The 12,720-nt window shown below is 35.6% G+C and overlaps 1 protein-coding gene across 4 annotated transcripts; it reads right to left on the minus strand.

Moving 5' to 3' along the window:
- Positions 1-880: 880 nt before the first annotated feature.
- On the minus strand, positions 881-10,290 carry LOC106065122 (uncharacterized). 4 transcript variants are annotated; one of them, XM_056028416.1, is made up of 8 exons: positions 9,865-10,290; positions 8,353-8,548; positions 7,522-7,592; positions 6,310-6,393; positions 5,763-5,840; positions 4,588-4,726; positions 3,612-3,731; positions 881-2,361 (listed from the first exon to the last, which is right to left on the minus strand). In XM_056028416.1, the coding sequence occupies exons 1-8, from the start codon at positions 9,920-9,922 to the stop codon at positions 1,137-1,139; spliced, it is 1,971 nt and encodes a 656-aa protein (XP_055884391.1). In that variant the 5' UTR covers positions 9,923-10,290; the 3' UTR covers positions 881-1,136. The 4 variants fall into 4 exon arrangements, with proteins under 4 accessions (XP_055884391.1, XP_055884392.1, XP_013079351.2 ...); XM_056028417.1 differs by lacking the exon at positions 9,865-10,290 and adding an exon at positions 9,616-9,757; XM_013223897.2 differs by lacking the exon at positions 9,865-10,290 and adding an exon at positions 9,533-9,586.
- Between the last annotated feature and the right edge of the window lie 2,430 nt (positions 10,291-12,720).

Below are 12,720 nucleotides of genomic sequence, written 5' to 3' on the forward strand. Positions count from 1 at the left end.
GACTATGCCTGTGGTGCTGAATGCTAGAAGTTAGGCTACTACTTGTTGCCCGCGACTACAATACGTGTAAATAGATTTAATCGGCACAATGTGTTTTAGTGGATATATGAGATTTTAACTTATAAATAACACCAACTGACAATTAAATTTTATTTTAAGAAAACTTCTAATTATGTGAATACCGGTGCTTATCTTTCGTAAAACAAATTTTTACATTTACGGTTACTTATAAGTACTTGATGCACATAGATACAGATAACGTATTACATTAGTTTCATTATATGCAATATACGCTCATATACAAATAGTGTATATATATATATATATATATATATATATATTGTGTTTTAAAAATGGTTTATTTATATACAAAAATGCTTATTTAAAAAAAGGTTAGCTTGCAAAATACTTTTAAGTAGTCGCGCCTAGTTTTGACACTCAACAGAATATGCTGAAGTTCAGTTTTTTAAGTCTAATCGTAATAGATGGACACGAGATCAACATTTAATAAAATTAATGGGGACTTTTGCGCCTCTACAAAAGTGTATGTTTACAAGAAACCTGTGAATGGATGTTAATTATTGAATGTATAACTACACGATTGTTTGTTTTGGCTACATGGCTACCAAACAAACAAACAGAAATCAATCTCTAGGCTCAATGGCGCCTATAGCGTTAAACTGCTTGGTTTAAAAAATCCTTAGCACTTTATTAAAGGTGTTTATTCCTTAATGATATTGTCTTGATGAACTATTAAAAGGGGGAACCTTGCAAATCTTAATACAAATCTATAACGTCGAGTTTGGCGACGTCTTCACTTACAACCTTCCTACAAGTCACTTATTCTTTGTTACAAGCCTGTAGCTCAAAATGCCAATGATAGACCTTAATACTTTATTGTTTTTCCAATACAAAAGATGGCTGCTACAAGCAGCAATGGTTTCTTGGAGATAAAATGTGAATACTAAATTTCGAAGCATTTTGCTTAAAACTAGAAACTTTGAGCAACACTTTTTACTGTCATGCCGTTATGTCTACCGTTTTGTATACACTGTAAGACTGCCTACTGGATGCCTCAAGAATCATCACTGGTCAAGGCGAGCTATAGATTTGTTTCTTAATTAGCAGATCTTTTATTAGATTTCATTGTTCAAAAAGTGTTGCTTTGTGAAGATTATGTCATATAAACACAGTACTGCAAGCAAGGCTATGAACCAGAGACCTCGCGCATTTAAGTAGTCAGAGCCGCTGTTTAAAACATACAAACTTCTGGGTTTGGCATTGGTTACTATTCCAGAATCAAACCTTGGCGGGCAGTCATCAAAAAGTCTCTCTGTCTCTGTAAGCTGTAAGTAAAGCCTAGCGCCATCGATCTCGTAACTCCTGGAATTTTGATTCTTCGGGCACCTGGCTGTTTCTGACCTTGACATTGCAATGTCCGTCCAACTGATGCGCTCGTACACCCAGCACCTAAATTTAGAAATGGCGTCTTCTTCGTCGTACGTGATAAGGTAAGACTTCATGTCCTCTAGCCAGTACCCAGCACAAGTTAGGATATGGTCAGGCTCATCGTATTCTCCTATAGGGCGTCCTCTGTAGTCCACAGTCTCGCAGTAGGAAGCATCTATCTCCAATTTGCTTAAATCGCCATCGCAAGATTTGAACTCTGAGACATTCAGAAGACAATTTATCTGATTCCTAGGGCTTAGCGTCATGCCACGTATTCTTGTATCGTAAAGTTGAAAGAAATCATTAGAGAATTGTCTGAATGAGTATCTTCCACCAATAGGACAAATCACCGGAGAAGGTGGATTTTGAACAAGAACCTCGTACTTCCAATTCACATTTTCTCTTGAGAACGTGAGCCACTGCCAACTACAAGTCTCCCTGAAAGAATCAGACAGAAACTCTTTGTCCCGAGCCCGCTCATCCAACAAGAAGGGTAGTTTCGTAGAACGACCGACTCTATAACGAACAATGCCGTCGTGGCGAGGAACGAGGTCGAAGCAGACAAAGCTAATCTCGCACCTCCCCACCACCACCTTAGCCATCAAATATCTGGTGCCCAGATTGGCCTGGCAAGAGAACCATGTTTCCTCGTACTCGAACTGGCTGATCATTGTTTTATAATGTATGTGAGTGTCGTTGATCCAGACGTCGGACGCGAACTGAATTCCTTGCGTGAACCAGTTTCCGGTAATGTTTCTTGGCAATGTACATTTCGGGGTCATGAAGCTCGTCTTTGGGGCAACTCGCCGCAACACTATCCTTATAGGGGATTGCTCCAGACTTTTCAAATTTCGACAGTCCCCAAATCTGCTAAGTCCCCATCTTATAGTATTGTCTTCAGAATGCTGATCCCTGAAAAAAAAAAAGTCATTTTGATATCACTAAAAGATAAGAGGTAAGATAACTTTTATTGATCCAATCAAATTGGAAATTCGGCTTGACTACAATTGACAACCTCAGTGTAAGTACTGTACAATAACAATATAGATGCACAATATAGATGCACATACGAACGACATTCACACGCGAAAAACACATACACACTCATAACCAGCGCTTTATAAATAGACTTCTATGTACATCTCGATGACGACAGAATGTTAATTTTAATGTTGGTCATCCAGAGTCTTTTATTACTGAATGGTACAATCATGTTTTCACAGAACTAGACGTACGAATTAACAGTTGTGGTAAGTTCATCTGTCTGGGCAGTTGTTTACAAACATGTCCCAATCTGTTTGCTCCAGACAACTTTGTAGCTGTAAAAAAACGTCGTCAGACCATGACTGTACTTCGGGTTTTGTTTTTAAAACCGGTTTGTACATGGTGTAAGATGGATCATTGTGTGGTCCGACTCTCCGAGGGGAAATAACTATCGAGATGTGTATGCCATTTTTATGTTGCTATACCTCATGTCCAAGGTTTTATCTTGTCTTGTGGGACAATTAGTATATTGAGTATCTATATGTTGGCAAGTGTTAAGCTAACGAAAGATTATTGAAATCTCCCATAACTAGTCGGGCAGCAATAGAAAGCACTAGGCATTAACGTTTGAAAAAAAAAAAGTTCATTTGATAAATGTTAAATGTTCTCCTTTCAAACCTTGCGATCTCTGGCCAACGGTTAACGAGCAGGGTGTTATGTGGCCAGCATAAGCCCAACCGCCTTTACTTTCCCCAACTAAAGTCAGATACCCGACTCAGGGGCGCCCTAAAAATCCCGAAATTCAAAATCCCAGTCTTAATCGAGATTCGAACCCAGGACCCCAGGCTCGGAAACCAAGCGCTTAACCACTCAGCCACCGAGTAAAGTAAGGCTATTTCACCGATGAGAACATTTACTTTCTTCTAATTAAATTATTTGCCGAAAGCCTATGGAAACCCCATAGTTAGATTACCTTTTAACGGTACTCAAAGAAATGTGTTGTTGTTTTTCTTCAAGTATATCTCAATTATTTATCTTATAGGCCTATTCGTGGAAAGCCAAGAGCTAGATATGCGCCATTTAGATTTAGAATGTATACATTGAAAAGTAAGCTTTATAAATAATGAATGAACAACAGTTTTATAAAAGAGTTAGCTTTTGGGATATACGAGTCTCACCTGAGTGTCATCAGACACTTGTATTTGTCTTGCACTACACCTGTTTCATCGTGGACCAGTCCAACAAAAGTGTAGGTGCTGTTGTTCATAGTGGCCACCCAAGTACCCATACATTTGTAACTTAAAGAAAAAAAACATAAGTAGGTGTACTTTATACTTAGGTACTGTGAAAGTCATATTATCCTAGGATAATACATCTATTTACAAAGCTTATATCAACTCACTCTGTCTGTAAAGAGTTTGTGCACGTTATTTCTCCCACACCCAATCTCGGATCAAGCTAAAATTTTGCACAACAATTTCTTTTACCTGACAAACAAGAATCAATAATTTTAAAAAAATTATATTTTGTTTGGTATCTTGAACAAGGGAAAGACATTGTACTTGACTGATGTGGTGGTATGAGTTGCATTAGTACCCTTTATACTTTGTAGAGATAATAGTTTTAAAATAACAATAGATACCTATAAAACCTTCTATTTTCATAAGCACTTCCCTGGCACAATGGTTAGTGTATGGGCTCGAATTCGAATTTAGGTCATTCAACTTTTTACAAAAATATATAAATGCATTAAAAAAGTGATCACTGTAACATTCTTTCTCTCCTCATCCCTTTCCCAACTGGTCCAGACAAGTGATAGGATCATAGCATATTGAGAAAGCTAAAAGCATGAAATTGCGCTACATAAGAACAAGTGGTAAAAACATATATTTGTAATCGCACAGATTTATTATTGTTAATCTAGATCTATTACAAATTTAATTATATGACTGATCCAAACTAATTGATGCAATACAACTACGCTTAATAAAAGCATTTTTTAAAAAGTATTTTTTTTTAATTTTTCTTGTTTTATTCTAGTATTAGATTTTATTTCCTGTTGTGTCACATATAGACTTTGATTTAATGTTCAACTTCTTCCATGCAGCCTAATGAAGGCCCTATATAGTAATATCTAAAATTGTATAGACCTACCGGATAGTTTGTCTGAAGCTGGACTGTATATCAGGACAATCTCTATATTTCATAGTGAAGTCTTTATTGTCATAGTTCGGTGAGCCAGGAGTCTGACAGGCTTCCAATATACTTTCAGAATTATTGCATATACCTCCACCTGTTCATGTTCATTACATTGATTATAATATTACAAGAACATACTTTTGGTAGCTTTTGTCGCGCTTATACAGTTGTAAAGTTTGCCACAGTTCGTCTATATGGATGCACCTGTTTTAGGGTTATCTAATATGGCACTTCTTTCTTGTTGTCAAGGTTCGTATCATCACAGGTTTTCTCCATGCTGTGCCATTTCCTCCCACATACTTTCATTGATGCCTAGTAGTTCTCAAATCTCGCTTACCGTACATTCTTATAGAACTGCAGTAATCTTGGGCGCTCAACTGAAACGCTCTGAAGAAGTGATATGTAGTGTGTGTGTGTGTGAGTGTGTTTCTATAGTGAGGGTGGGATGAGGTTAGCAATTGGTTGTGAACTTGTGAATGATGCAACATAAGTGGCATTGTCGTCATTTGGTCTTAGGACAGACGACTCAAGAACGTGAAACTGAAAGGTTGTGTTATTGTAGTGAGTTAGATTTTGTTAAAAATATTATTACTAAAGTCTACTACATTTATTTCATTTTATGACAAGCTTATTTTGTCTATATTATAAATAAAGTTCTTTTTAGTATTATTTACAAGGATGTTATTCAAAACATTTCAAATTTATTTGTTAATATATATTACGCCTACACCGGTTTAGTTGTCTATCAGCAGTTCGTTGCTATAAGTCAACGATCGGTAACAACAAGAAGTCCAATTTGATGTCTTGATCATATATTTACAAAAAGAAGAATTGACAGTAACAGATATCTGGGTAACTCTGACAAATCCCGAGAAATATGCATTATATATTTTGTTTTAAATTAAGCGATCATTTTAAAAAATTGTATTCAACTAAAAGAGAGCTCTATAGGCCTATAGACTTTTAGTAGACAACAGATTTCTGTGTGTCAATACTTCAGAAGTGACAAAATATGTTAGTCATGGCTAAGTCGGTTAGATATTTAACAAAAGTAGGCCTATATGACTAGCAAATATATATATTAAAATATGATATTACATTACAATTATAATTATTTATTAGTATTTTACCTTTTTCGTTAATTTCATAGGTAAATTGATAAAGTCCTTCAAAGCTAGCAATGCAGTCCATAGAAGGGCTAACTTGTTCTGAAAAATGGGGAATAATACTAAAGGCTAAATGAAAGACTAATATTCTCATTATCTCATAAGAAATTAATAATGCTGATTAATTACAATGACTATATTTAGGTTGTAACCATCAATACGTAGAATTATTCTTACAATGACATATTTAGACTATCCCCTTTATCTTCAATAATACTTACAGATAATAAACGAAAGTATTCAAATTATGTTGTAACAAAATATTAGCGTTTAGGACGATCACTCATTGGGAGAATACGATCTACTAATTGTGTGGTATACTTTGAAACATTGAAGAGCTAGAATACTACATTGTCTCCACCTCATCTTGCCCTTGTTTGTTCATTTCTTCAATGGTACTTTTCCCCCAGTAGGTCTACAGTGTTTGTGCAGTACTTCTGACTAATTCAATAGCAACCAGTCATTCCTACAAATTTTTGTTTTAATTTAGGTCTAAACTAGGCTTACGTACTAAACATGGTGACGACCTCGTTGTGTTCAGGGAGTCTGGTCATCCCTGGACATAAATTGATATCAGGTCTTGTGATGCATTCACCTGAAAAAATATGTCTACTTGATAAAAGTTTGCTTAGAAAATAAAACTTTAAAAAATAGGTTAGATATCTCTCTTTTCTTCTTCTTCTTCTTCTTATATGATACAGACGTTACGTCATGCATTCAGTCATGCATATTAACCAATGACCTAAATTCTGCCAAGTCACTGTTTTTCTTGGCTAGCTCAGGCAACCCATTCCATTCTCTAATAACGCTAGGGAAGAAGGAGCATTTGTACAAATTTGTCCTAGCATATGGAACGAGGAATGTGCCTTCATCTTTGTGTCTTTCTGAGTATTTTATTAAATTTTGTTTTTGTATTTGAAGATTATGGTTCTGTGTTTTATGTATAATTGCTACTTTACTTTTAAGTCTTCTATCCTGAAGGCTTTCTAAATTTAGTGATTTTACTAAAGGCGTTACTCTAGTCAAATATGAATATTCGTTTGTTATGAATCTCACTGCTCTATTTTGTGTCTGTTCCAGTTTCTTAATGTTTTCTTGAGTTAAGAGAACCCAAACAGAGGATGCATCAATTATTGACTTAACCAAGGTGAAATAACATTTTAGTTTTATGTTCTTATTTGATTAATAGAAATTTAATACACCCTAATGCTTTGTTTGATTTTTTTTATAGTTTCATCAATATGTAGATTCCATGACAGTTTTTCATTTATTATAACACCTAGGTATTTTGCGTTTTTAGTCTGTGTTACTGGTTTGCCATGAATAAGATAAGTGGAATTAATTTGTTTTAGTTTTTTTGTTACTCTTAATAACTGACATTTTTCTGGATGGAAAGACATGCTCCAATTTGATACCTATTTCTGTAATTCATCTAATTCTCTTTGTAAAATTTCTGTATCTTGTGTTTTTTTTATTGTTCTATATATTATGCAATCGTCTGCAAATAATCTTACTTTTGTTCCTGAACAATGCAATTTGGTAAATCATTTATGTAAATTAAAAATAGTAGTGGACCTAAGACTGTTCCTTGTGGTACACCTGAGTTTACTGTTAGGCCTATTGGTGTTGATTTAGAGCCATTTATTATTATCTCTTTCATCTATGTATACATCTCCTTTGATCTGGCAGTCCAAATAAGCGACAACAAATCTCTGTTACTTACTTCTTCTATACTGCATGATATAAATAGATCTATAGATGACGTCCATACAAATGTAGCAGTTGGCGTTGATTCTGGAGAAAAGATGTCACATCAATTCTTCAAGAAATGTAACAGAAACAATAAGGGAACAAACAATAAAGGATTAACACGAACGAGTATTGTGCAAGACAATGTTGAGCATCAAATCTGGCAGACATATCTTTCAAAATGGTTGTAGCTTTTACACGTTTATTGCGGTGTACTAATTAGTAAAAAATATTATCTAATTATAAAATGCAACGTTATAGGCCTACACTATTTTTATATTCATGCATATATTCATTTTATACAAGGGAAAGAGCTGTATATTTACAGTTTTATCAATACTGTAAAATTTATTTCTCCCTTTCAATATTAAAATCAATCACCACTAATTTTATTAATTAATTTGTTAGTTTTATTCTATTTAAAATTGTTCATATTTAGTTACAAACAGTGAGTAATTGTACACAGTTTCAACCTAATCCAAGAATGGGAAGTGGTGGAAATAACGTGTACAAAATGTGTACCAGACAGAAAGACAGATTGAGTAGATATAAACTTTTTAAAATATACAATATAAGAATTCTGTATTTTCTCAGTTACTCTCCTTTTATCGCTTAGAAAATCAATGGCGTCATTACAGTCAACATACTTTTATGATTAAAAAATACTACTTATTTACCTTGTGTGTTATTGTCATTGGAATTGAAATAAAATAAAGATGTTGAAGTTCTCAATAATAGTTTAAACCATCAGTGAATTTAATTGTGTCAGTTATAGCCCTTTACTATCAATGAAAGTATAACTTACCTTTTTAGCAACAATGTAGCGTTTTGTCCCTCCCCCCCTGCGATAGTTTTGGGATGCATGTAGAGTTGGTAACACTCCCGATTAGTATCCCACGTCCCTCTGCTAGAACTGATGATCAGGTTTGTGTCCGAGCCGGACTCTCTGTGGTACCAGCTGCCATCATAGTAGCTAGGAAACAAACATGCAGCTCTGACAGCTAGAATGGGGGAAAAAAGCCAATAGACTAATTAAGACTGCTTTGTTGTGATTACAAGGTCTCTTTTCTCATATGAAGACAACACAACAGACACATACACATAAATAGAACAGACACAACATAAAGAGTTCATTCAACGACTATATACAGCCATCTTGTTCCTTTTCCTGTTTCCTGATCAACGATATTGATATATCTTTAATTTGATTATTAAAAAGAGTTATAGAAATGATTTTTTTTCTAAAAATGTGCTAGATTTATGTTTTCAGGGTAATATCGGGCAAAATTAACCACAAATACCAGAGTAATGGTAGTCTAATGACTATATTAACCTACTAAATCAGATTATTGTTGCTTAAAGACTTAGAAATCGAATTTTAGACACATACATACACATGATAAAATAAAATTAAGTAGATATGATTTATCAAGACATTTCCTCCTAATTCTAAGTAGACTTCTTTATTCTCTGCAAGACCTTTTAGTGCGTTTTTTTTTCAATCATGATGTTATTCTAAATTTTTATTTTTAAAAATTCATCGATCACGTGGTCTTCATTAAACACTAAAGCAGGCTGGCATTGTATGCTCACAGTTGCTTGATGCAGAATAAATGTAGGCCTACTAGCAAATTCTTATAGCAAGTCAATTTTGTGTTGGATCCTACATTTGTAAGTAAACTGACTTGATTTAAACTCTTAGCATTCAGTCTTTTCAGCGTCTCCAGCAAGGGAGGAAATTTAGATCATGTTTTTGTGGAGTTACATGGCCGGCTAGACTAATGCTAGAGATTGGTTTTTATGAACACTTTTTACTCGACGACGACATGCAGCATCCTTAAGGCAGACGTTACAAAATTAAACAAATATCTTACTTTAAGTAATGAGAGCTGTGTAACTCACCTGGTAATGTTATCATCATACAAATAACAACTAGGGAAATACAGCGACAGCTCTCGGTGTTGTTTGAGAGCTGTTTAACTCACCTGGTAATGTTATCATCATACAAATAACAACTAGGGAAATACAGCGACAGCTCTCCGTGTTGTGTGAGAGCTTTTTAACTCACCTGGTAATGTTATCATCATACAAATAACAACTAGGGACATACAAAGACAGCTCTCCATGTTGTGTGAGAGCTGTGTAACTCACCTGGTAATGTTATCATCATACAAATAACAACTAGGGAAATACAGCGACAGCTCTCGGTGTTGTTTGAGAGCTTTTTAACTCACCTGGTAATGTTATCATCATACAAATAACAACTAGGGACATACAACGACAGCTCTCCGTGTTGTGTGAGAGCTGTGTAACTCACCTGGTAATGTTATCATCATACAAATAACAACTAGGGAAATACAAAGACAGCTCTCCATGTTGTGTCCCAACCAAAGTCTAGGTGTTCATCAGGTAAAAAGAAAATCTTAAAACTACAAAAACACTTTGAGCTTATCACATTTTATCAAGAGGTTCCGTATTCCATTTGAATTCATTCACTATAACTATCATAGATGCAAAGATCAATGTATGGATGAAAGAAAGGTAGGCCTATATATCACTCTATATAAACAAAACTTGTGTACTGATGTACTATTATGTGATTTCTAGATTCTAATGTAATTTTTTATCAATAATAAACAGCTTTTGTTTAATAGTTAGACTTCAAAATGGCGATACTTCCTGTGTTGTTTGCCTTCAGTGTTTTCTGAAAGCCGGCCACCTTGGGTCCAAGATAACACAAAATGTAACAGTCGGGTTCTGATAAAACAGTGACTATCTTTTTGTTTCAATGACCATCAACAAATAGAAGTGCTGATAGCAGCCCAGGGCAGAGAATTACTCATGAAAAAAACAAAGGCGTGTCTTTTTGGAGGTAATTCTAAATTCGCATGTGCTCTTAACATTCACTTTCATCACAGAATTCAAGCCAATGATTGGGTCATTTTCGAGATCCCCTTTGTTTTATTGGTGCAGCGGGTGTAAGGCACACCAACCATGACTGTGTGTCTATGATACACCTGGTTATGTAAGGCACACACCAACCATGACTGTGTGTCTATGATACACGTGGTAATGTAAGGCCACACCAACCATGACTGTGTGTCTATGATACACCTGGTAATGTAAGGCACACACCAACCATGACTGTGTGTCTATGATACACCTGGTAATGTAAGGCACACACCAACCATGACTGTGTGTCTATGATACACCTGGTAATGTAAGGCACACACCAACCATGACTGTGTGTCTATGATACACCTGGTAATGTAAGGCACACACCAACCATGACTGTGTGTCTATGATACACGTGGTAATGTAAGGCACACACCAACCATGACTGTGTCTATGATACACCTGGTAATGTAAGGCACACACCAACCATGACTGTGTCTATGATACACCTGGTAATGTAAGGCACACACCAACCATGACTGTGTCTATGATACACGTGGTAATGTAAGGCACACACCAACCATGACTGTGTCTATGATACACCTGGTAATGTAAGGCACACACCAACCATGACTGTGTCTATGATACACCTGGTAATGTAAGGCACACACCAACCATGACTGTGTCTATGATACACCTGGTAATGTAAGGCACACACCAACCATGACTGTGTCTATGATACACCTGGTAATGTAAGGCACACACCAACCATGACTGTGTCTATGATACACGTGGTAATGTAAGGATGATTTTGTTTTTAAAATGCCCTCTCCGGTGTTCTGTTTCATCAAAGAAATCTAGATTTTCCCGCGCTGTTCGGCGCATTGGGCGGCAAACTGTCTCCATTGCACTGACAATGTCTGAAGCCTCTTCCAACCTGATGTCCACTGCTCTGAGGTCCTCCATGAAAGTGTGGCGCCACTTTATACGGGGAGACTTTGTTTGCGCTTTCCTCATATAGGCCTCCACGTCATTGCAACTCTTGGTATGCGTAATTCATTCTGTCTCCCTTTTATGAATCAAAACCTTTCCCACCCTCCTTTTTCCCCCCTTCCCCATTTAGTGGCAAGAATAACCTTAAGAGGGTTATTAAAATTTCAGTGCTATTTCGTATCTAACAGTTTAGTCATTGTCATACTTGTTTCCCTTTGATTCATGATCCGTAAGGATAGAAAAATTCTGCTAGTTAGAAAGCCGCTGATTCTCAATATTGCCAAACTGTTTACAAAGACACTGATGTCTACTTACAACAGTCTGCACTTATCACCCATACGTCCCTTGCTATGATCGTAATTTAAAATTAAAACCATTTGTTGTGTAATTGTAGTTAACATTTTGTTATTTAGGTCAGTGTTCTGTTCAAGAAGTATGTGGGACAACTGTATGATAGGTTTAGAGAAATCCTCATTATGTGAATGTATTTGTATATTTGTCGTGAATTCCAATGCAAATGGTTTCGTTGAAATGCACTTAAACGCCACTGATTTATGTACATGAGTAAAATTGCGGGACAACGCAGGGCCTACACTTCTAATAGTTTTACAGTAGAGATATGCCATTAGTGGGTTGGTGTAGCTGTATTAGGTCAAGTACTATCATTAACTATCAACTCAGTCTCACAGTCCAGACTTGCTTCTGAAGTTTTTACTTGTGCTACCAGATACAAAAACAAAACGTTCATATATTGTAATTAGAATGGCTTGTTAGAGAAATAATAATGGAGGAGCTTATTTTGTTTTTATCAATTTAAAATCAAAAGTATACTTGCAAAGAAATTGGATTATATTGTAGGATTATACATGATTATTATACCATGTTTGAACAACACGGAAAAAGGCTTGTAGAAATTCTGTTGTACTTAGTCTGGAACATCGAGGCAACACTTCTACCAGGTATTTATGTTTCTTTCTATTCATTTTGATTGCAATATCTAGAATGTTCTATTAAATCATTGAATACCATTCATCTTTCTGGCGTAACCTTCACATAAAATATTTGAATGAAAACATGAACATGATTTCGTTTGCTGTCGTTATAATTTGTGTTCGGCTATGTGTAATGCACAATTGTAAGACATATTATCTATATATTAGTACTATTATGGAAGACACAACCACACCTATACTACGCTCTCCAAGTCCTAGGATGCTCCATGTCAAGACGTTTTGTTAAGGTTTAAGCTGGACAACTAAGTTGATTGAAGGCAGAGAGAGGAACA

This window comes from Biomphalaria glabrata, chromosome 5 (genome assembly GCF_947242115.1).
Source record: "Biomphalaria glabrata chromosome 5, xgBioGlab47.1, whole genome shotgun sequence".
Lineage (NCBI taxonomy): Eukaryota > Metazoa > Mollusca > Gastropoda > Planorbidae > Biomphalaria > Biomphalaria glabrata.